Source organism: Bombus pascuorum, chromosome 2 (genome assembly GCF_905332965.1).
Source record: "Bombus pascuorum chromosome 2, iyBomPasc1.1, whole genome shotgun sequence".
NCBI classification, from domain to species: Eukaryota; Metazoa; Arthropoda; class Insecta; order Hymenoptera; family Apidae; genus Bombus; species Bombus pascuorum.
This window is the reverse complement of record NC_083489.1, coordinates 18,649,197-18,675,304: the sequence shown is the minus strand read 5'-3', so window position 1 is coordinate 18,675,304 and position 26,108 is coordinate 18,649,197. Positions and strand designations below refer to the sequence as shown.

General features: G+C 29.4%; 2 protein-coding genes across 6 annotated transcripts; both read left to right on the top strand.

Moving 5' to 3' along the window:
- Positions 1-1,687: 1,687 nt before the first annotated feature.
- LOC132916798 (ATP-binding cassette sub-family G member 1-like) lies at positions 1,688-14,307 on the top strand. Of its 3 annotated transcripts, none has more exons than XM_060977131.1 (11): positions 1,688-1,868; positions 3,461-3,734; positions 7,176-7,293; positions 9,560-9,743; positions 10,385-10,530; positions 10,645-10,883; positions 11,320-11,615; positions 13,099-13,267; positions 13,348-13,604; positions 13,674-13,828; positions 13,912-14,307. In XM_060977131.1, the coding sequence occupies exons 2-11, from the start codon at positions 3,557-3,559 to the stop codon at positions 14,099-14,101; spliced, it is 1,932 nt and encodes a 643-aa protein (XP_060833114.1). In that variant the 5' UTR covers positions 1,688-1,868; positions 3,461-3,556; the 3' UTR covers positions 14,102-14,307. The 3 variants fall into 3 exon arrangements, with proteins under 3 accessions (XP_060833114.1, XP_060833113.1, XP_060833115.1); XM_060977130.1 differs by having other exon boundaries at positions 1,688-1,967; XM_060977132.1 differs by lacking the exon at positions 1,688-1,868 and adding an exon at positions 5,880-5,991 and having other exon boundaries at positions 3,602-3,734.
- Positions 14,308-15,157: 850 nt separating this feature from the next.
- Positions 15,158-25,055, top strand: LOC132916802 (ATP-binding cassette sub-family G member 4-like). 3 transcript variants are annotated; one of them, XM_060977140.1, is made up of 11 exons: positions 15,160-16,836; positions 20,135-20,445; positions 20,988-21,161; positions 21,246-21,456; positions 22,043-22,150; positions 22,317-22,423; positions 22,508-22,676; positions 22,777-22,877; positions 23,192-23,347; positions 23,565-23,683; positions 23,772-25,055. In XM_060977140.1, the coding sequence occupies exons 1-11, from the start codon at positions 16,656-16,658 to the stop codon at positions 23,998-24,000; spliced, it is 1,866 nt and encodes a 621-aa protein (XP_060833123.1). In that variant the 5' UTR covers positions 15,160-16,655; the 3' UTR covers positions 24,001-25,055. The 3 variants fall into 3 exon arrangements, with proteins under 3 accessions (XP_060833124.1, XP_060833123.1, XP_060833122.1); XM_060977139.1 differs by having other exon boundaries at positions 22,302-22,423; XM_060977141.1 differs by lacking the exons at positions 22,317-22,423; positions 22,508-22,676 and having other exon boundaries at positions 15,158-16,836.
- Positions 25,056-26,108: the final 1,053 nt, after the last annotated feature.

The following is a 26,108-nucleotide window of genomic DNA, read 5'->3' as shown; positions in this document are numbered from 1 at the left end:
ATTTGTTGCAATAATAAGCACTCATAAGGGGAATCTCTTTATATACATATATTTGTGCAAGATAATGCACGAATTAAAAAGATAAATGTATTTGAAAAAAGAATATAAGTGTATGTATAACATAAATGCAAGAAAATTATAGTGATAAGTCCTTGAACGACTGCATTCAATCACGCTTTCTGACATTCAGACTGCACACCTGTTATTTATCACAGAATGGATTTTCAAACAGGTAGATATTTTAGAGACTGATAGCAAGTGATAAACAATCATTCTACGGAAACATAAATTCTTCGTCTTGATCAGTGTCTACTTTATATTGTATTATTGTTGTTAATTACTTAGAAATAACTAACTGGTTTGTAGCTAGTCAAAGCCTTAGAAATTCTGTGTAAGTGTTTTTATATTACATATACGTTTCATAACGTTTTTTAAGAAAAACAAATGAAATATGGACATTCGACTTAATATGTTTATTCTGTATGTAGCGAGTATTTTTCAGTTATTATTTTTAAACTAGATATTTTTCCAACTTTATTTTTATTAATGTTTTTAAGTTTTTCAAGCTTTCCTGTTTTTGATCATTTAAAGATGATATTTAATGACTCAAAATACATAGTGATTCGCTTAAAGTACATATTAAGTGTCCAGAAGATCTATATATGCCTTTCTTGTGTAAATTTTAATTTTTATCTAATTTTTTGTTATTGTTAAAAAGGAGAAATTTAATATCAAAATACAAATCAGTTTTATATTCAAGACCGAAATTTTGTATTAACAAAGGCAATTTCTTTTATAGATGCATGAATCATGTTTTACAACGATAATAATTAATGTAAAATGTCAGTGTCCAAATCTCATCGACAAACATTTATTCTACGATACGTGTTCGGAGAAATTCGATTGGCTATCTGTAATTTCTATCTCTAAAATTAACTTTAGGAATAAATCTATGGCGTATTTTAGTAACTAATAATATTAGTAATATAATCGCAGACTAAGAATAAAAGCAAGAGTTTGTTACAAATTACAATTAAGTATATTAATTGTAACTATTACACAAACATTGATTGTAATATTAATGCACGCAGTAAAATGAGATAAACCTCATGAAATTCAATAAATTGACCACTTGAAATTGAATAAATACAATACAGTATAAATTACAACATGTAATAATTAAATAGCAGATTTTTATATATTTACAGGAAATTTAAGAGTACAAAAATGCATAGAATGTGCATAAAATGCAAAAATATAAAAAATATCTAAAACAGGCTACTCATTATAATATTCTATAGATAAAACAAGTTTCTGCTTAAATTATTCAATTTCTTAAGTGTTTATAAGTATCCGCAGTATAGTAATAAGAAGTTTAGTAATATTGATAACCTATAATTGTTTTAATTTGTAATACAAATTTGTAAATATTTGTAAAGTAAATAACTTGTAATTTGTAGTTCATAAATTATAAAATTTTACCATAATGTTATTAAGTACATATGAATATATAAACTTTCATTGAATTGATGAAAAGGTGTGCTAGGCGATTCAGTCGGTAAATAAGGAAACTGTATGGCCAGTAATTGGAAGAAGAGAAGGTGAGACTTTGTCACTTAAAAATTTCATCACGTTCAAACGTGCGCGATTATTAAACGACGAGGAGGAGGGAGTAGTATGAAATTTTATTTCGCCTTCACCGCTGAGTTGTAGCTCGTGGCCAGTCGTGGCAGTACAGCAGCGCGCCTCCTCTAATAAGGAGTTCGTTCAACACGTCCTCTACTTTTGCATTTATGGTGCTGTCCTCGTGTCGTGAACTTTGTATGCGTTTCACATGTCACCTCCGATAGCAGTGCGAGAGCTGTATCGTACAGTATAAAACATCTAGATAAAACATTTCTATCAAAGAAATTTTATTTTTATTTACAATTAAATGCACAGTGTTTGTTCTAGTGAATATTTCGTCGGTATGTGTTTCTTCACAAATTACTAGATTGCGGATATTTAAGGGAAATTTGACGGTGATATACTGTATAGAATAACAAATTATCAACTACGTACTTATTATAGTTATTGTATGGTATTGTATTTATTAATACTATACTACATATATGTTATTACATATTATTATACTAGTTTACTTATAGTATTTAGTAAATAAAATGAATTTCTATTCGACTTTCACATTTTTAACATTGCAACTATCATAAATAGTAAGCAATTTATGAGTTTTTATAGAAACCTTATAAACTGATAACAGATTTTTTAAGATTCAATGACTCATTATGATGTATGTAGATAAAGCTTCTTCTTTTACATTATGTATTTATTCATGTGCTTCAGTTTGATTTCTTCGATACGAGTTTCACACTTTAGTCATCGAGTCTGTTAATTATATTTATCAAAAATATGAATTTGTACAAACATCCGTGATCTACAAATTAAGTAACGATATAAACAAAACAAAATTTTTCGGTTAGTCAAATTAAAACATTATTGAACATAGAATCTAGAAAGTTATATAAATTTGCGTGAATTTGTTGTTTGAATACGATTTGGATGAAAGCGATTAGTTTGTATTTTGTTCCCTAATCTTAGAGACAGGCGGCAATGGCGCATCATAGGTTGATAATAGAACCAGTCTAGCGATACGAATGTATTAAGAGGACTTTAGATTTCAAATTTTAGCACGTGGAATTTATATGAAACAATAATACTTCAATGTCATAAATGGTTCAAATACATATATAAAATACCAAATTTATTATATTATACCATTATTATTTACTATATTTAATATCATTATTAAAGTTAAAATTTTTGACGCATTTTATCTATATTTCTCGCTTTCTACAATGGAACTTTTTGACGGTGTTTCGACGTAGATTCATGTTACGTGCTTCGATATTTACAATTCAAATCGGTAAGAATACGGACAAAATAAGTGTTGCCAACAGTTTTCTTAATCGTCCGTGACTACTGGATTGCGTATCTGTATGCACTTGCACGAAATAAGAAAGTGCTAGTTTACGAATATATTATAGAATGGATGAAGTATGACAAAATATATACGTACATATAAAATACCAACAGTATAATGCTTTATGTAATGTGTGGTATTTAGGTAAACTTTTCTACTGAGATTCTCTTATTCAAATTATTAATAATTACTATGTTACGTGAGGCTAAACCAATATAGATATTAGTGAATATTGAAAACATGATCTTTTCTAATTAAATGAAGAAAATATGGAATAAAGTAAATGTATGAGAGCGTACGAAGCTCTGGTTGCTTTGTATAAAATTTCATAAACGTCCACCCACGATATGACGGTTACGAAATGTGACAATCAATTCCTTGAAACTTGCTATACCAACTCGGTCTTTCTTTACTTCTCTCTTAGTTCTCGTTTCGTGTATTGTTTATCGCGATCTCATGTGTGTGTTTCGTTGTGTTTAGTGTTGATAACTCACATCGGCCATTAAGAAAAGAAGGAATTAGCACAACATAGTGAAAAGTCGGATGTGAGGAATCGAGGAAGATTGAACAAAGGAAATGAGCACGAAGGTACTCATCGAGATGCAACAGCAGCTAAGGCATATTGTGACCACCACCTCTGAAAATGCTCCGACCAGTACTAAGAAGCTAGAAGACTTAATGGATATCCAAAAATCGATTTTTTTAGTCTTCGAGGATATTACCTACTGCGCCAGGCCACGGATACTTTCTGGAAGTAAGTTTTTCATTACAATCCAATTTTTACTGTCATTGTTATAAGCAAAATTTTTTGCTATGATAAATTCCATAAAAAACTTGTTACATGGAAGCTATATAAATAATTTCTTGTTATGTAAAAACTTTCATAAAAAAATTTTTGCTTCTAATGTACATAAATAATTCTTTAATGTAACAAATTTTTTGTTCTTGCTTTTTTATTCGCATTCACATAAAATTTCTTTAATATTGCAAATTTCATATAAAACCTTTTGTATTGGAAGTGAAATATGAAATGCATTGTTTGAATATGTTTGAATAAAGTGACACATTTCATTTTATTTATAGAAATCTTTACTTGATTTTTCTTATCGTGTAACGTATAACATAATAGATTTGGCGTCCTGTTTATTCAACCCAAAATGTTTGGCGCATGATAAATTATCTTTCTTTCTTTCAAAGAAGTAATATTAATATCTAATTAGTACACAAGTGTATTGCGACCAACAAAATCAATATGATGTTTATTCATGAGATAAGATCTTTACGAGTTAACGGAACTGAATGTGATAGCGTCGTAACGGAATAACGGTTTTCGAAGTTGGCTAATTTTGTGACAAACGGGGACGAAAATTTTCGCGTTCGATGTGAGTCAAAGTAATAAGATAATCGCTTTTAATTAACACGAATAAACTATATTAACTTTTCTAAGGCACATTCAAGCTGTTAGTAATTATGGAAATTTCACTTTTTTGCATTATTATATGTAAATGTTATATGCATTATTGTTTATTACCAATGATATTTATTACCGTTATCATACTTACAAGCGCATATACAAATGTAGTATTATAACGTGCGTTAATTGAATTATAGTAATTATAATAAATTTTTATTTTCTTCTAGATTTCCGAAAAAATATTTTATAAATTATATTTTCTATAATTCATATTTTATTGTATGGTTAGTTTTAAAACCAAAGATAATTGTTGATATCAATTCCAATCAATTTCCATTTATTATCACTTTTAGTTATGTTATCTAACCTAACAGATAGGGGTAAGTAATTTAGAAAAGAATCAACTGTGATGTAGTGTAATATAAATAAAGTGAAACGTCAATTTCAATTAGCTAACTTACACGGTAATTATAATACATAAAGGATAATTTCTTGTATTTTTTTAGAGTTTATGTTTGTTAAATTCAAATAATATTTAATAATAGTTGAAATAGACATTTAAAATGTGTACAATGATTATCTAGACAACTAATGACCATATTAGAAAATAATTATTTTCTTATCTATTACTCTTTTTATGATAGACAGTTTTAGTAAGTATTCGTGGTAGATAACATTCATGTTAAAACAGTGTAAAATCAAATGTACCTAAAATAAAATGTTCTTACTATATTTTAGAGCAAATATATCGTGGTAAATAAATTGTTAAGATGATAATACAATAGGAGCTGTTCTCGCTCTCCGAATTGGAATGCTTAAGAATTCCCTTGAGAGCGTACAAATATAGACTGTATCGTCTGTATCTGACTGTATGCACAATCAGACCCTCCCCTACCTCATCTCTTTGTGTTGTATGCGTGCGCCAATGTGTGCCGCCATATGAGTTTATTAACCCTGAAACGGTTAATAAACAGAAACGACAGAGAAGATGACAGAATAATAAACATCGTTGATACTGTCTTTAAAAAACATAATAGAGTCAAATCGTTCGTTACAAATTCAATAAGACCTTCATTATGCTGCGATCAGCGATATAATAAGCATCTTTTATCTTCATCTTTCTCTTTCCACGTAACTTTCTATGTATATATGTGATAAAAGTCCCTTTTTATTAAAGATATATATTATTATGTATTTCAAATATATAAATATGGTACATAACCTCAATGACGGTTTAACATATCATATTAATTAAAAGATGAAATAATAATATCACACTGTTGGTTAGAAAATTATTCTTTCTTTATTTTTATTAGAGATATCGAATACTTAAAATGATACGTAAATCCAACAAGGACCTAACATAGTATTAATTAAAAAAATAATATCGTAATAAGAAAAGTATGCTTTCTCCCACCACTACTCTCACCTTTGCCATTTTCCGTTCTCTCCTTTAAGTTCTTTTCCGTTGATTTTGCTTTCTAGTTTTACCGAACAGGGAAAACGATCGGTTTTAAGCGAGTCTCGTTCGCTTATTTTCAAACATCGGGGAATGTAATATGATGCAGATCTCATGATCAGATGAAAACAGGACGAGGTAAACAGGTAAAGCATAAGTAGGAATTATCACGTGTCTTTATTATCGATAATTAATAATATACTTACGTAATTAGCGGTTTGGTGTTTTAGATTTATCGACACGCAATGTAGCATGCACTGAATTGATGTTTTTCACTTTTAGTCGATAATTGACAGGAAGAATTCAAGACGAACAATTTCGAAATTCTTGCAGCGATGCGAGAGAGATGCGTCGGTATTGCAGAGTGAAAGTATGGACCGTTTAGTGTTTGCAAAAATTTCATAACTTAGCAGCTGCAGATTGTAATGATATACATATGTATATCTCTATATTCTATTTACGGTATACGTTGCACGATGAGACACAAAAGGTTGAAATTTCGCTCTTTGACTGTAATCCTTTTCTTCTAAAGCCCTTCAGGTTCACCACGGATTTCCAAACATAGGGTATTAAACCTGAAAACTTGTAACTTCAAACAAATTTGGGAATTTACTACTTTCATAAGTTATCTAGAAAGCATTTTAAATTCGTTTATTTTCTATTACTATTACTTCATTACTTACTTCATTATATAAACTACCGATTGTTGTGCAAATTCACATTTTTATGTACACGACCAAAGAAATAGAACTTGAATTTGTTTTACCTATTAAAAAATTATAACGAGTACTCTACTTTCATTTAAATATTTTGTATATTTTTGTATATTATACGCATCCTGTACAGTTGTATACATCTTTAAATTTCGCATAAATACATAAAAATCTAATTATTATATAGATCCTGAAGTTCATCCATATCTTTAATTAAAGTTAAATATTTAACTAAAATATTCGTGCAAAAATGAAATAATTGTTTAATAAACGTATGTTTTTAATTAATTTATAGAACTACGTAAAGTTTTCAATAAATATAATGTAAAAAATTTTGAAAAAAACTTACAAAAAATTTGCCATATAGAATACTATTTTTATTAGTGTTATAAATCAACTCGCATGCGCGAGCCTTTATAAACTTTACACAGTTTACATTGAAAGGACAGCGTGTTATCGCTATAAAAACGAAGCTCAACAATGCATAATATCTATCCAATACTCCAACTTTCGTTGATAATTCAGAGGGCGTCATTTTTTTTTTTAAGCCAGATATCATTTAATAATACGCATGTCTGCAAAAAATATGTACATAAATGTTTTTTTCAGAAAAGACTGAACTATTAAAAAATTTGAGCGGCGAATTCAGAGCCGGCGAACTTACGGCCATTATGGGATTGTCCGGTGCTGGAAAGTCCACATTGATGGATGTTCTAACTGGCTTTACGTTAGTAGATCTCTTATCTGTATTTTCTTCTGTCTATAATCTCTTTTTATCATTTACATGACACAGAGTAAATAATTTCGACAAAATTTTATATGAATCATCGAGAACAATCTGTCGAATTTGGGGCAGGAAATGTAGATAATCATTAATGCTAAACAATACATATTTGTAAAAGGTTCCTGGATAAATTGGGCTTAATAGATTCACGTTGATAATAATTATCACTGATGATATTGTGCTACGATGTTGATTAATGATATATTATATAACTAGAAAATCAACTATTGAGAACTAAACTTTTTAACGTTTGATGAAGTCTTACACTGTTTCATATTAATATATCATATAATGTATATTATTTTTATTTAATCTCAGAAATATTATAACTATTATTGATATAACAATTTCAGGTAAATAATAGTTTGACAAATCTTTTCTATGCACAGTAATTTTGAGATTTGATTAAAGTGGAGAAACCCAGTAAAGAAATACAAGATTTCAAATAAATACAAGAAATCAAATAATTTCGCTACACGCATTCCTCTTTTCAATAATTTTATGCCATTGATATTACATATTAGACTGAATACTAGAAATATCTGTGGTTATAAAGTAACGTTGACACGACTGTTATATTATGAGCAATTATTACATTACAGTAATCATAGTAGCATGTAGTGTGAAATTGTAAGTATCAAGTGCGGTCACATAATTTGTTGCAAACGGTCAATTTCCGGTTGATCTCAAAATATCAGATATCATTGACCTACGAGGATTATGTCGCAATCTTTGTCATTTTTAACAACCATACGATTGACTTTATCAACCATTGATGACGCTATTAACGCTACACCAAATTGAAATTTTCAATGATTTGATATATCTTCGTTGACCTAAAATTTACCAAATACATACTATCTAGAATTTTTTGATCAAAATGAAATTCTCGCTCTACTTTAATAGAATAATGCTGGCAAATGAGTCCACATGCCACATAAATTAGATGACAGTTTAACGGTCACAACAAAAAGGGGAGTTGTACAAAATTGATACGAGAAACACGTGTTTTTGAGACGAGTGTCTGGCTTGAAAGATGCTAGTATGAAAACTGAACATGTGATACACATGATATGAAGCATAATACAGTTAATATTTCTGTTAATTACTGTTGATAAATTCCTTCATTTTATGTATTTTTAACTGCCTCAAAATTTATTTTTAGTAGTAATTTCTATATTGTTTGTTTTAGATAATGAACACATGAATGTTCCAAAACATTAATTCTAAACTATTAATCAGAAAGTATTATTAAATGCTCAATTGTATGAGATTGTAATAATGAACACATAGTATCCTTTCATTGCTCGATCAAACAGACACGACCTGTATTTCCATTGAGTACGCATCGAAGTTTAATGCGATGTTCGTTGGATGAAATAGAGTTATCACCGATAAACTTGCGTGACCAAAGAAATCTTGTATTTTATATAACGATAAACCACTATTTGCAACGCGACTAGTTCCATGCTCTTGTGAACGTCTGTTATAAGAAATTCCGTTAACATATTATTTATTCATTAATTAAATTTATATTCCACAATCATTGTTGATTGTCTGTATATTCTCATACTTCATATTATAATTTTTAACATCATATCACATTTTTTACATATATGAAATCATTGTGTAAATTACCACTAGAAGATTTAGAAAATTATATGTTTAAAGGTTCTAAATAACAAATTAGATTTATATAGGTTCATCTTTTTTTAGCTAAAGATGATAACATTACCAAGTAATTTCTTTCTCACAATTTTATTTTTATCTCAATTATTGTTATCTAATATTTTTCCCTTACGGTAGTGAATTAAAAATATCAAATTGTGTCTAACGATTCATTATGAAAATTACAAACATACTAAGATCATGTAGTTAGTTTATGCGATGTTTTAAGTAGGCTAGCTGAAGGCATTTTAAATCGACCATTGTGTGTTATCACGATGCATTTAACTGCATCGTATAACTGATGAAAATTGGCACATTTACATAATTTGAATATTGATCCATTCTTTTCGGCACATGGGTTGCATATAACATAGTTCCTCTGTAATTTAATCTTTCTATCTTCCATAAAACAAGAAAATTAACAAAGGAAATCGAAAAAAGGAAAAGAAATCTAAAAAATGATGAGGAATGTAAGAAAATTGGAAACGCGCTACAAATCGTCAGACTAAAAATGTATTTCATTACTTTGGGCCGTTTTCAGAACGACTGGCGTAACTGGAAATATAATGGTCAATTCAAAAGCTAGGAATCTCAATGAATTTCGAAGATTGTTAGCGTATATAATGCAAAACGACAATTTGCAGCCACTGTTGACCGTGCAGGAAGCAATGAACGTTGCTGCCGACCTGAAACTTACCACAAGTTCTCAACAAAAGAAACAAAAGGTATATTACATTTTATTCGTCAATCTGTAATAAATCTATAATATAATCGCAGAGTTGTTTGTTCTAAGTCACAACGCTCAAATTAATTGAAAAATTGCTCGTCGAAGACCTTATTGTCTATAGCTTGTTTATAGTCATTTAGGAGCTCAAGGTCAGAGAAGCAGTTCCCCATCATTACAAATATCTCATTATTCATTCTTTAGCGTTAATTTTTCTTTGTTTATTAATAATTAATTTTTAATTTTTTCTTTATTTTGAATAAGGTTGATCTAAGTTAAATTCGATATACTCAAATAAAAAATTGTATAATTTCTCTTTAACTTAGGAAAATTCATTATTAAACAGATCAAATACAACAGAAATTTTATGATGTTTAAAGTATTGGACAAAAGCATAGATCAATGATATAATTATGTTATTATACCAATTACAATTAATGCCGTTAATATACCAATTAATACATATATTAATAATATACCATGCGTATAATTGTTGAAAAAGTTGAATTAATTGCCCCATTAATTGCTTTATAGTTTCATTGTTTTATATTCTAGTTTATTATATAATATAACAAAAGTATTTCCTTTAGCATTTCATATTTCTTAATTTAAAAGGAAACTAATTTTCAATCACGTTTTCAGATTGATCAGATTTTGATCACAATGAACCTGGACACATGTCGCCACACACGAACGGGAAAACTTAGCGGTGGAGAAAGGAAAAGACTGGCCATTGCATTGGAATTAATCAACAGTCCACCGATTTTATTTCTCGATGAACCCACTAGGTATATACTTGTACTTTAATACCTGTATGCTTTATTAATACCAAATTTCACTATAAATTATACTAATTCACTACAAATTATAATAGTAAAGACTTAATCTGATATTAATTGCAGTGGACTAGACAGTGTGACCTCAAAATATTGTATAACGTTGCTAAAGCAGTTGGCAAAGGCGGGACAAACGGTGATTTGTTCTATTCATCAACCCAGTGCTTCGTTGTTGAATATGATCGATCATCTTTACGTGGTGGCAGACGGAAATTGTGTGTATAGCGGTAGCACACAGAATTTAGTGCCTTATTTGAGCAGCCTCGGTTTGCAATGTCCTACTCACTATAATCCAGCTGATTATCGTAAGTAAATACTCGTAAGTAAATGAAAATCAGGCATATTTCATACCATTTCCTTGATCATATTGCTAATTTACATTATATCCTATGTGTAGTAATATCTCTGAATAAAGAATCATCAAAAAAGATATTGCACGAGCGTTTTGCATACACATTTAAGAAAGAAAAAAACAGAACATGATTTATGGAAACGTGATCTATTGCTCCTTGCCTATTTTATTATGCAAAATTATCGCGATGTACAAGATATTTGATGTACAAGATACAAAGCGTCTTTAATCATTCGTACTATAAGTATCACGCAAAACATTCGTGAATTAGCAAGAAAATTTTATTAAAATATCCATTAACATTTCTTATTCACTTCTTCAAATCAGTTTAAAAAGTTAAGAGTAACCAAGTTTAAATGATGTTTGAGAAAAAGTCTCTCTTTTTATAGTGATGGAAATCTGCAATGGAGATTACGGCAGATATCTGCCGCAGATGGTGAATGCCATCGAGAATGGAAAAAACAATGCATGGAGGTCAATTAGTAATGTAACCAACGTCAATCATCAAGAGGAAGTGATCGCTTTGAATGTGACAGCTTCGTTTCAAGCACTTCGACAACGGTCTCCGATGGAGATACAGCACGTTTATGGTAAACATAAAACTGGTACTGGGTGTGCCATTGGCTTCTGGAAACAGCTGTTCATTTTACTTAAAAGAAACGCTATCAGACTCTCGAGAGATAAGGTAATTAATAATTCGATCTTGGAATAAAAAATTTATCTACAATGTAAATGCAATGTAAATAAAAAATATTTGCACTTGTTTATATTTTCCAATAAAGTATTTTTCTATCAGGTCCTACATTTCAATTTTTGTAATCTTATGAAAGTACTACTAAATGATACGAAAATTAATATACTTGAATCTAATTAATTAGTATGTAATGTGCAAATATTTTTTCCAACCGCTATATATTATTTACAAAATAGGTTCGTTGTAACAGACAAATCGTAGAAGAAAGTTATAGTATAACTCAGCCGCCAATTGCGAAATTACTCGCTAGTTGTAAGAAGAGCCAACACAATAGTATTAATAGAATCATTTGGATTTGTTAGTCTTCTCTATTTGTTATATTTGTGACACGTGTACAGACTAGTCGCGTAAGAATAAAAATAGATATGCGACTGGTCGCTATTTTTTATATATAGATGTCTTCATATTTAGAACACGGAAATGTACAATAATAATAAAGTCAGTCCCATCTGTGAGATCATTGATTACTAAGTCAACGTCTATTAAATGATAAGAGCTGTGAAAGAGCTCTTTGTAATATTATCTTTCTTAAATTCGATTGTATAAGCTGAGTTTAATAGTATAATTTGATTAGAATGTTTCGACTAAATTTGAAAATTAATACTAAAATGTTAAAAAAATATTTTTAGTAAATTTCACTGAATAATTCGAGAGATAGAAATGAATATGTAGATACAAAGTTCGTAACATTTCTAGAGAAATCTGACACTTGGAAAACATGTAATAAATAACATTAGTAATATAACCGCAGAAGTAATTGATCTTGGTCAAAGTATGATATTTCAGACACTTCTATCAATTTCAATGGATATATTTATAATAAAATTATATAGAAATTTAGACATCAAAGAAATATTAACATTTTCAAATATTTTTCATCTGTAATTTTGATGAACTTATCCAAGTGTGATGCCCTTTTCGATTTCGATGATTTTAAAATATATTGTAAAACTCAACATTTTGAACAACTTTTCCCTATTCGTATAACTGGCGGTAGGCGTTAGTTTTAAAGTTATTCGCAAAAGTACCCTGCCCCTCGGCCTTAATTTTCAAGCTGGTTTGGGTTAGTAGTAATATGCATTAATCCGACCTTTGCGTGAGGCGGTTGACCAGCATTGTTTACAGTTTACATTAATATCGATAAGGGGATTCGCAAATTGATATTACTATTAACCCAACCCAGTTTAAAAAGTAAGAGCGAACGGCGGGGTACTGTTGCGTCTAACTGGGAAACTAAGGAGGACCGACGGTTGTATGTGTAGGAAAAAGTTCAGTGTTGAGTTTTACAACATATTTCAAAAACATGGAAATCGGAGAGAGCGTTACATTTCGATAGATCGACCATAATTTCTTATATATATTTTTTCTTAACAAAGTAAGAAAACTTTCAAATTGCCTGCTGTCCTTTTTACAGGTATTAACATTTACGCGACTTTCAATGCATTTTATAATTGCCTTGATCGTTGGCGTGATCTATTTCAAAATAGGCCAAGATGCAGTCTACGTGTTGGATAACTTCAATCTTCTGTTTTTCAATATAATGTTTCTTATGTTCAGTGCCTTCAGCGCAACAGTAACAACATGTAAGCTGAAAACATTTTACCTTGTTTTCTTGAATAAAAATTATTTATGTTAATCAATAAAAATTGTTATTACATCACAGTTCCCTCGGAGTTACCAATCATCATGCGGGAGCATTTCAATCGTTGGTACAAATTACACTCTTTTTACCTTGCTAATAAGTTAGCTGACATTCCCATTCAATTCACAGCCATTTCTTTGTATATTCTCATTGTATATTATATGAGTGATCAATTATTAGAACTTCAACGATTTTGTCTCTACACGCTGATGTGTTTTGCCGTCAGTATGGTTGCTCAAACGTTTGGCCTTTTAGTTGGAACAGGAATGAAAATACAGGTTTGTATGAATGTATATTTTTAAAAATATTTGCCATATATTGCATTCTTATTTTATTATTTGCTTCAGCACGGTATGATCTTTGGACCACTCACGATTCTTCCATTTTTGATATTCAGTGGATTTTTTGTTCAATTCAGGGACGCTCATCCATACTTACGATGGTTGTTCCATTTATCGTTTCTTAAATACGGTTTCGAGGGTGTAATGATCGCCATTTATGGGTAAAGTCTACAGCATAAAATTTACTTTATAAAGTTTGTTCCTTTCACATCATTGTTAACGCAATATTGTTCTGTGATTTTAGATATGATAGACCAAAGCTTTCTTGTTCAGACGTCTATTGCCATTTTGCGATACCGGAGACGTTGTTAAACGCTGTAGACATGAAGCAAGCTAACTATTGGTTCTGTTTGATTGTATTGGTCGCTCTATATATCGCACTGGATATTGGAACGTACACATTACTGAAATATAAGTTAGAGAAACGTGTATAAAAATACAAAATCGAAAATATGTGTGAAATGTCGATGAAACATTTTTTTTACGATCGTGTTGTGTTCAGTGTAAATAGAACAATATAAATGAGTTATTGTTAAAGACTGATTTTCTTTTAAAACTTCTGTATAAAAAAAAAAAGAAAGAAAAGAATTTATAAGAAATTTTTATTGGAGAAAGAAAAAGAATATATATTTGCATTTAATTGTAGTTTTATTATGACAGGAAGAAGCGACGAATAATTATTTGTACAATACGATGTTGTTTGTCGAAACAGAAATAGAAATTCTTATCTTGAGATAGTTAATATCACAAACCAATGTCTTTTGATACTGTGTTTCGTATCGATTGATAACAGCAAACTTTTTGTATAAATTATGTTCGTTTGGAACATGTTAAAGTATAATTAAATATATTATTCGTAGATTCTACGCCTATTTCCATAAATCTATGGTATATACGTCTACATTAAATATACTATACAACATTGTTCTAAATTTAAAAAGTTAGCAGCCGTTTTATATTTACAGTCGATATATATTAGAAAAAGCGTAATATTATAAAAAATTAAATATATTCATTTATTTTCAATTTATTTCTAGCTTTGCATTTTCATTTCTAACATTTCGCGGAGAATATTTTTTTTGATTGAAAATGTTAAAAATGCTATTCAAAAATTATTAACAATATACATAATATTTTGATTATACTAATTTTACGCAAATATTTCAAAATGTGATATACTGTTTAGATTTGTTATAATGAATTATTTAAATATCAAACGTTAATAATAATTTTTTTATTCTGTATTCTTAAAGGTTCAGATAAATACTGAGTTGTCCCAAAAGTTTCTTTCGTTTTATAAGTAAATAATGAATGCATAATATTTTATATTTTATATCATGTCATTGAGCTATGTACAATCCATTCTTCATATAATATCATTTTCTCAAAATTTCTGGGATTTGTTAGCAAAATATCGTTCTAGATGCATTTTTAGGTCATTTATTAAACTGAATCTTTTAAACAATTTTGAAAAATTGTAAGAAAACAATTTTTTAACGAAAGGAATGAATAATAATAATCACGCGCAACCACATTCGGAGATTATGGAAGATGAGGTAGAACAATCCAATCAAATGATAACAATTTGTTTCTAACAGCTAAAGATATATGGGTCCTGACGTTATCGCAATAGAATATGACGTCTGTTCGTTAATTCTGGTCATTAGAAACAACTCATTAAATTGGATTGCGATGTCTTACCTCCGGATATTCCACCGTGATTATTATTTATTCTTCTTGTTAAAAAATTCTCTTCGTAATAAAAGAATCAATTCAATAGATGATATTAAAATACCTAAAACAATATTTTTCTAGCAAATCTGGGAAGTTTTGGAAAAATAGCATTATGTCGTTTCTGGAGAGATGGAGGAAAGTAATAGATCATAATGGATCGTACATAACTCAATAATTTGACATAAAACAAAATGTTGTACATCTGTTATTTATTAATAAAAAGAGAATCTTTTGGGACAACCTAATGTAATATTGATAGTGATAACATTTATTAATAATTAACGGAGGAAACTCTTTGTTAGATACAGTAATTAATAAAAAAATAAAAAATATAAAGAAGTGTCGATTTATAAAAGCGATCGTGATAGAAATGTTTTAAATAAAGTTACGCGTGTAGCACTTCAGATGCAATGAACTCCAGAATGCAAGGTCAAACGGGACTGGACACGCTTTCCGTAGCAAGAAAGTTGTACGGCCCTGTAATAAAGAGTTAATCGGCAGTCGCCGTCACGAATTCGTTGGGATCGCATATCGTTTCTATTGCGTTCGCCATTAGATAAAGAGTGCCTTGGAAACATAATGCTTCTTCTGCTAAATAAAGTGAATTCAACGAACCACGTGAAAAATTCTTTTTTCATCGCGACATTTAACTATATGCAACCATTGCATCATAGTGAATAATGTACATCTTCTTTGTTAGCTTCTTGATGCATTCTCCAGCAACTAGTGCAATCTCCTTGTTGTGTATAAAATTCTCATATTTGATGAATCTAAAATTGTGAAAAATTACAGTCAACTGAACGTATCCTATAAATTATTTACTAATTAGTAATAATTGCTAAACATTTTTAATTAATATTTACTCACAATAACATTGTGTCTTAAAAATCTGCTATTACAAAATATTTTGAAATTTTAATTTTTGGAAGTGTGTACATATGTATATATATTGTATATATATATGTATATATATGTATATATTTAGTATTCCTCTCGGTGGAGTTTTGATTATATGAAACTAAATGACCATTTATATTTATTTTGTGGAGGAAAACATCTATTTCATAAGCAGCAAACAACTGAAACATTTTGAGTTGTAATCATCGTTTGTGATTGTGCGCTGTACATATGATAACAGATGATAACATAGTGCAACCTGCGTAAATGCCAATTTTCGTGGGTCAAATTCCAGTGGCTTATCTGAACGATTAGTTTAAATATATATTTAACAGTCGTCGGATGTAAGAAATCAAGATGGAAGCGCATCATAATAATGCAATCGTTAATCCATCAGCGAGAATGATCGACGAAGAAGAATGCACCGTTCAACTGACAATGGGAGAGGATCAGAAATTTTTGAATCCAGATTCTCAGTCGGTTACCAAGATGCACATCGAGTTTGACAATCTCTCGTATTCCATCTGCTCTGGTAAAGGCAAGTATACTTAATGCGAGAGATATAGTGAGGTCGTAAATTAAAACCTAATCAATGGTGGCCATATGTATGTGTATCCAAAGGTGCATGCATTTTATGGAAGCGGTTTAAATCTGTAAAAATTGTAAAATTACTTGTTAATTTCAATATATCAAATTTCTTTAGAATAATTGTACATTATAAAATTAAGAAATAATAAATTGTGTATTGCTTAGACTTGTTTTTCAACGCAATGCTGTTTATAATTTGTTGAAATATTAATAATACAAAGAAAGAAAGATTTCAAACCATGGTTTGCAAAATTACTTGTGAATTAATATATTAAATTCCTTTAGAATATATATGTGAACTAGAAAGTTAAAAATAAAAATAAATAAAAAATTAAAAATAAATTAAATTGTGTATTACTTAACTCTGCTTCCAGATTCTATGCTACATGTAATTTTTTAAAATATACTTGCGAAGACAGAAATAATTCTAAAGATCTCAAGTTCTAAAAATTACAGTCCTGAAAATATGCCAACTTTAATACTTGATCAATTTTATGATTTTATTGTACTATACCTTTTTCGCCAATTATACGTTCATTCTTAGTTAATTCGTGTGTATGAAGAAAATAAAACAACTGCATTACTTAAAGGATGACTAGTTATCATTTTATCTATTAGTTAATTGAGGAGAATAATTTTTAAATGGCATTTAACATTTACATAGTTGTCGATTAATCGCTTCGTTTAAAAACAGAAATCAATTTTTTTTTTTGTCTATTTTTCTTCATTATTTCTTTTCATTAAATTTTGTGCTGAGCTAAGATAGCTGATAATTTTTATGCATTCTGTTACTATGTACAATTACTTACAAAAACCTGTATGAATCAATGTTTGAAATATAACAAATTACTTTTCATTATAAGCAAAAATAACACAAATTATTACATTTATAAAAAAAGGAGAAGTAAAAAGATACAAAATATAATTTTGCAAAATTATACATACTCCTATTGTACATAGCTACATTTTGGGTTAGCAACTGAGTGATTACGGATTTTGTCAGTACCACCTAATGATTATGAATGCATTATGAATACATTAAAAGGAAAGAAGGACTCTTGTGTGTCCTCTCTGTAGGTACCAATAACTGTTTACGATCTTTTTAGAGGTAGATGTGTAGATTTTTTTAATTTATTCCGAAAATAAATGAATATCAGTTAATATGAAAGTATACAGAATTTTACAACAAATTTTAGTTTCTTCTGATAAACATCAAATTCAATATACGCATGCAAAATTCTTTAACTGACTGTACCACTGATTATTAGTAGGTAAGAATGTTTTATTTATGCGATAAATATGAGCTATGTATGTAACTTATGCATAAATGTATGTAACCCAATCAGTAATATGTGATTGATAATTTTAGTATTTAAAAATATTTACCAAGCAGTATGTTTTTAAATCCAGTAATAACTATAAATACGAATGATCTGTAGGAACAAAAATGAGAAGACTTTATACCTTATTTGTATCTACTAGCGTAATACTTTCTGATGATTTTTATTTATCTACTCGTGTAATACTTTGTGATGATTTTTATTTATTTTAGCTAATTATTTGAACAATTTATTATAAGTTGCAAGTATGTATTTTGCATTAACCCGTTGCTTCTTAATGATATGCGAATAATAGATTAACTTGTGTAATCGCAACCGCAATATTGATCACATTAAAATAGAAAATAGCATTAATGAAAACTGAAGCCAAGGTGAAAGGTCATTTACGTAAGAGTTAGAGAAAGAAGACACAGAGTATATGTGAATTTACCGTTTTAATTAAAAGACAAATTATTTTCATTCTTCTTCTATAAATGTATAAAATCATTGTAAAATTAAGAAAATTTTGTAACTGACAATAACAAAAAATACTTATGCGTTTGTATATAGATGGTATTTCTGATAATATTTATTCAGATTTAACATAATATGAAGATAAGTATGCGCATTCATAATGCTCTAGTCACAAGTAGCAAACAACAAATGTAAATTATAAGTAGGTTACGGATTTTTAAGAATTTATACTATATAATTATATTATATTATATATATAATATATATACATATATAAATTCGTATGTGTAAAATTGCACAGAATGTATTTAATATGAAAGAAAGAAGAGTATGAAGAAGAAGAAATAAGAAGAAGAATATGTAAAATATCCATAGTATAGTACTTTCTATTACATTTGTAGCTAAAATAATTTTCTACCGAGCTTCCACTTTTTTAATTATATTCCCAAAAATATCAATTTGTATAAAAGTCCGCAGTTTAATTAATGGATATTACAATGATTTTTAATTTTACAATGATTTTATACATTTATAGAAGAAGAATGAAAATAATTTGTCCTTTAATTAAAACAGTAAATTCACATATACTCTTTGTCTTCTTTCTGTAATTCTTACGTAAATGACCTTTGACCTTGACTTCAGTTTTCATTAATGCTATTTTCTATTTCAATGTGATTGCGGATTTTTTCATTAGGTGGAATAGACAAAATCCACAATCACTTAGTTGCTAACCCAATATTAGTAAACGTTTGTTCATTAAATATTTCTAACATTCTGTTTGCAAGTATTTTTCAAGCATTTAACATTATAAAATTATGGTTCTATTATAGTATCTGGACTGCAAAATATTAAGGTAGAATAGTACTTTCTAGGGATTTTTAAGATCACTGAAACCAAAAATGAGGATCGTTTTTCATGGAAATATGGCGTAAACAATTTCGGTCAACTTGTTGATGTGCGACTTCCTTATGAATTTTGACGATATCTTTCTTAAAGTTTGGTACTTAACCTATTGAATGGCTTACTCTATACGCATTTGAATCATGAGTATTGGATTAGATTATTTTTTAACCCAAGAGGTATTTCTTATTTTCCCGCTTCCGTGAAACGATCGGTTAGGCCATACAGATGAGTATACAGAGAGCAGTGAGCGATAATCGGTAAAATTGGCATTGACTGTACTATCAGTTGTTTTGCTGTTTACCGCTTACCGCTCTATATCACGGTCTTACGTGAGTTTCTACAGTTAAAACATGGTGAAGACCTTTCTGGACCAAAGATTCATAAGGCCGAATTTGCAAAACTATATATTTCCTATAGACTATATAAACTATATCATGAAAAAGATATAAAACACTCTTGAAACAATACATAAAGATAAAAAATTTTGCAGTCTGGATAGTATACCTTATCCAAATTTGTCATAGAGAAAATCAAATCTTTATCTTCTTACAGAAAAGTCGAAAAGAATATTAGAGGATGTAACAGGATGTTTCCGTCCTGAGAGATTAACGGCGATTATCGGTCCTTCCGGCGCTGGGAAAACGACGTTACTTCGTATTATATGTAACCTAAAAAGTACAAATGTTAAAGGATCGATCACAGTTAACGGTAAAGAATGGAATGGCAGAGCATTCCGAAAACAAACATGTTTCTTACCGCAAGAATTTGCTTTACAACCTCTTCTTACTGCCAGAGAAACGCTCTACATTGCAGCACGTTTAAAGGTTCAGGGTATTCGTGAACTGCGCTCCTTCAATTTGATTGTACGTTCTATATGTACATCATTTGCTGTAGAAAGTAATATATATTAATTTGTGGCTATTCGTTTAAGATCCATGTGGCGAAATGTCATACAAGAACTTTTTTAAAAATTTCGAAATTTCAAATCATTCAAATTTGAAAATTTGAAAATTGAAAGTTTAAGAATTTGGAAGTTCGAAAATTTGAGAATTGAAACTTTAAAAATTTTAAAATTCAAAGGTCTGAAAAATTACAATTCTCGATGTTCAAATACTCGGAAATTCGGAATTTTTGAAATTTGAAAATTCAAAATTTTGAAAAATTGAAAGTTCAGCAATTTGCAAGTTTGAAAGCTCGAAAATGTAAAAACTTGGATGTTCGGAAATTCAAAAGTTAAAAAACTCGTAAGTTTGACAAATCAAAAGTTGAAAGTTTAAAAATTCACAAGTATAGAAGTTTGAAAATTTGGAAATTTTAAAATATTAAATTTCGAAAATTTTGATCAAAACACAATTATACATTTACAAGTGAAATATTCCATATACATGTATATCTAACCTTACAGGTGACAGAAATAGCAGAAAATTTGAATTTGACAAGCTGCTTAGACACTTTAGTAGAGAATCTAAGCGGTGGAGAACGGAAAAGATTATCAATCGGTGTAGAAATAATCACAAAACCATCTGTCTTATTACTCGACGAACCAACCAGTGGGCTTGATAGTACATCTTCGAATCAGGTCTGTAACACTAATCCTATAATATGTAACTTTGAAAAGTGATCTAGAAAATGATATTATTTCGAATAAAAATATTTCGGATAGGTAATTGGACTCTTGCATAAAATAGCAAAAGGAGGTTGCACAGTCGTTTGTGCGATTCATCAACCCAGTAGTCGTATGATATCGCAATTTGACGATTTACTAGTTATACATAACGGGACATCGTTTTATTGCGGAGCTTGGAACGATGTTTTCTGCACGTTCAGTGAAGCAGAATATGTGTGTCCTCAATTTTATAATATATCCGAATTTGGTAATAAACGTATATATTACTATTTGAAGAATGCAAAGGAAAAACAGGGAATGAAAATTTTAACGAATTCTTTACTTTCTTCGTACAATCCTGTGAATGCCCTTTATCACCAGCTATGTCGTATTAATTTGAATTAAAATTTTCTGCATATTACAGTAGTTATAACAAATTGAGGCGTAGCGACAACATATTTTTCATTTTTTACAATTTAATGATTTACTCTTACTTATATTACTTACTTACTATACTATATATACATACGCACACACATATATACTATATATATTTATGTATAATACTTACAATATATTACTTAAAATCATGAGTGAAAGTTGAGAATGATATAGAACAAAATAAAGAATAAAATGTTTTATTTTTATATAATGTCTATGAGAAAATATGATGTTGCGATATTATACATGTATATTGTGTGTGTATATTAAAAAATAAATTTTCGTTTCCTTAGATATGTTAGAATTTGACATTCCCCCTTTTTCCCGTGGAAACTTCATTTGATAATAAACGCTACTATTAATAATATGAATCTGGTAATTACTCAACATACTCATTGTTAATTTCGTTGTAGTTGTAGAAGTTGTAACTGGGGAAAGAAGTGGTGATTTAAATAATCTACAGAAACTTAGTCGAGATAAATACTCAAAATGGAAGAAACACTTTCAACATCCTATTAGGGGTAATTATATTATTTTGAAATATTTACATAGAAATTCACTATTTATAAAGATAACATTAGAATAATTTTTTACTAGAATAGTTAGAATAATTAGAGTAAATAATAGTCTAATGTTAAAATAATATTGAATAATCTAGTACAAGTATTTTAGGAACAAATGTTACAGTTGCTGCAAAATTGGATAATAGTACCGACATATCGAAGCTATCGTCTCTATGGCAAGAACACAAGATTTTATTATTAAAAGCACTAATTTGTATTAAACGAGACAATGTTAGTAATTGCGTCAGAAGTTAATAATTTGTAGTAATTCGCTTCGTTTAAAAATTTCATTTTTGTACAAATTGCTTTTTGTAGACTTTGACAAAACTGAGATTCGCGGCTCACATTGTAGTAGCTTTTCTACTAGGCATAGTATTTTACGATTCAGGAACTAATGCTAATAGGATTCACAGCAATATAGCTTGTGTATTTTTTATTCTGCTCTTTTTATACTTCGCGAATTCCATGCCGGCTGTGCAGATGTGTAAGTTAAATATTTGTTACCATTATTTTTACAATATTAGAAATCTAAGCATCAAATTAATTATTACAAAGTTTACGTTAAATTTTTGCTTTACTTACAGTTCCTATAGAAGCTGCAGTTTTTATACGAGAGTACTTAAATAATTGGTATCATTTAAGGTCTTATTTTTCTGTAAAAGTATTGTCAGATCTCCCATTACAAGTAAGTGTAATAGTAGCATTTGTATAATACATATATGTTTGTTACTCTAATATGATAATCAGACTGCGAATGTTTATGCATTTATGGGAAATTTAGAAGCACAAAAATATTTAGAATGCTTACAATATGAAAAAATATATAAAATATTAAAAGTAAAATGCTCATTGTGACACTCACTAGGGTAAATCTTTATTTAGATTCCATTGTTTTATTTAATTATGTGTGTAAAAGTATAAATTTGCATAAACATCCTCAATGTAGTGACAGTATATTGATTAAAAATATTATTTTTAATATAATAATTATCTTTGTAGATTCTTACACCTTCGGTATTTATTTCAATTGCATACTATATGACTGGTCAACCGATGGAATGCGATAGATTTTTACGTACATGGTTGATTTGTATTTTAACAACAATTCTTGGACAATCATCAGGAATGCTTGTTGGGGCTGCATTCGATACGCATGTAATGTATGATTTGAGATAATTACAACGTGACTGTATAGGGTCAAGTATTCTCCTAATGTTCGCTGAATTGGGAACATACATATTACGTCACTTATAACATTTGTATCATTGTGATTTTATGTAATTTCATAATTCGACACATATTAATTTGATATAAAAACAATCCAATTATGTAAAATTAAAATAATACTAATAAAATTAATTAATATTTTCAGATGGGAATTTTCTTGATTCCTGCACTCAATATGCCAATGATATTATTTGCCGGGTTTTTCCTAAAATTTAGGGAAGTGCCATCATTTCTGCAACCTTTGTGTTCCATTAGTTTCTTTAGGTAATTAATACATTTCATAATTGATAAAGATTTATTTTTTTTTTATAAAATTAATTGTAGAAAGAAAATTATTTTTTATTTTCTGTAGGTATGGATTTGAAGGTATTTTACAAGCAATTTACGATGGAGACAGAAAAAATTTACGATGTGATGAAATCTATTGTCCATTACGTTCACCTAAAAAGATTTTAAAAGACATAGATATGCCCGCAATTTCCTATTACATGACTGTATTAGGTTTATCTGTTTGGATAGTGTGTTTACAACTCTTGACATACTTGATACTTAAATGGAAAGCACATAAAGCCAAAAGTTGATGTGCTTAAATGTATTTATACATACTTTTCATATGATATCGAATTAATTAATATTTATATCACAAGACCTTATTAATACTTATATTGATATTTTTGTAAATTTTATCATTGTGATATTTTTATATAATTAATAATATTATATAACTGGTTATATAATTCTATAATAATTATTATGTAACTATTATATTATATAAATGGTAACTTTTTTTTCTTTTTTTTTTATACGTGGGGAAATCCTCATGGACACCCCGCCCCCGCTTGGAAGCGGCGGGGTAGTGTCGGACTATACCGACTAAAACCCCACGGTGGACCGCCCGACACTCAGCTGGAATGCCCAGAACCCATTTTCGGATTACTTCCAGGGCACTCTTGCGTCTTCTCCTGTCTGAGAGAATCTTCCTTGGTTAGTTCGGGAATTGGGAGGGACCACCCCTCTCAACGCTATCCCCTGAGCCGTCGTGTAAGTCTGAGGAGGTCCAGATCCTCCTCGGCGTGTCAGCCTTTATAACCACCTAGGGAACGGTACAGGACCGTCCTTCGGCGCGGAATCCTGCTAGGGTGGGATGTTCTCATCCTCTCCCGATCTGTTCGTTCCTTTACGAGCATTACTGCTTCGCAATATGAGCGTACTGCGAGGAGATCTTGTCGCCTCAGCATCGCTTTCACAACTGACGAGGGATCTAGTCTTTCTCCGATCGTTAGCCGTAGAATACGATGTGGGACCTTCCACGACGGACAAAATTCTAACGTGTGCTGGACCGTGTCCTCGCCCTCACCGCAGTGGTGACAGGTGCTCGTCACCTCTCTTCTGATTTTCTTCAGGTATTCCCCGAATACTCCATGTCCTGCGAGCACCTGCGTCACCCAGAAGGACAGTGGAAGCCCTCCGGATTTTCTTATCAAGATAAATATTTTCCATTATCTATGTATGTTCATATTGCAGATATCGAACACTTTTATACTCGATCAAGAGATATTCGTTCATAGAAGTACTATATCTCAGGATTATCCAAAGGTTATCATAAGTTTAATAAACGTATTCTTTTAGAAATATCTTTCAAATGTTTTACTGTTCCTTTAATTGTAATCACAAGTCCAAAGTATTTCCATAAATACTCAGATAACGTAGCTCACTGACGATGGAAACAAGAATGCTTTGAATAGGATTGTTTTAAAGTTGCAATTGATTAACTACGATTTCTTCGCCCCACCAAATATAAATATATTAATAAAATAATTGTATAAAAATACTTTACATGTACAATTGATAATTTCAAGTACAAAAAGGGCAAGAAATTTCTAACATCACACGTTACAGAATAATGAACTTAACAATATCATTTTATACAGAAGTATGAGCAGTATTCAATTGTATAACTAATTGTATAGATGTACAATTGCATCAATTAACAATTTCAAGTAGGAGAAGTTAAAAGGTTTTTCCGTTATAAATTATAGAAAAATGAACATATAAAATATACTTATACAATAAAAGTTTGCATAACGTACAATTGGAGAGCCCATTTTCTCCTTTTATTTCGTACATTGATATGTAAAAAAATATACTTGCATTGATAATTGACGTTCGTTGAGCAATTTTAAAATATCACCTTCAACTTCCGAAAATATCGTTTCGGAAAAATGTATCACTTTAAATATATACTTAATTTACAATATAACAGCGCGTTTCTTCTCATCTATCAATCTTTAGTGATGGAATTATTAAGCTTATTGAAAAAAATTATTCTATCGTAACGTAATTCGACCACGAAAGATTAATTTACAATTTAAACATTCAAATGTCTAAAATTGCTATTATTATTGAATATGAGAAATAGAAATAACGAATAAGTTAAAATTTATTCCAGAATAATCCTAAATTGTATTATGTTATTACGAACGAATAGATATCGCGGACATTATTCTCGTTTAAAAAAAGAAAATCTGGTATTTACAAATTAGAGATATCACCAGATCATTAATTAAACAAGCTTAATTAAACCGTTAATTAAACCAGTTTAATAAAAACAATGTCTTTGACTTGGTCAGAATTATACACATTTTTCAAGAATTCATAACTACCATATAAATGTATTTGTTTTTTAGAA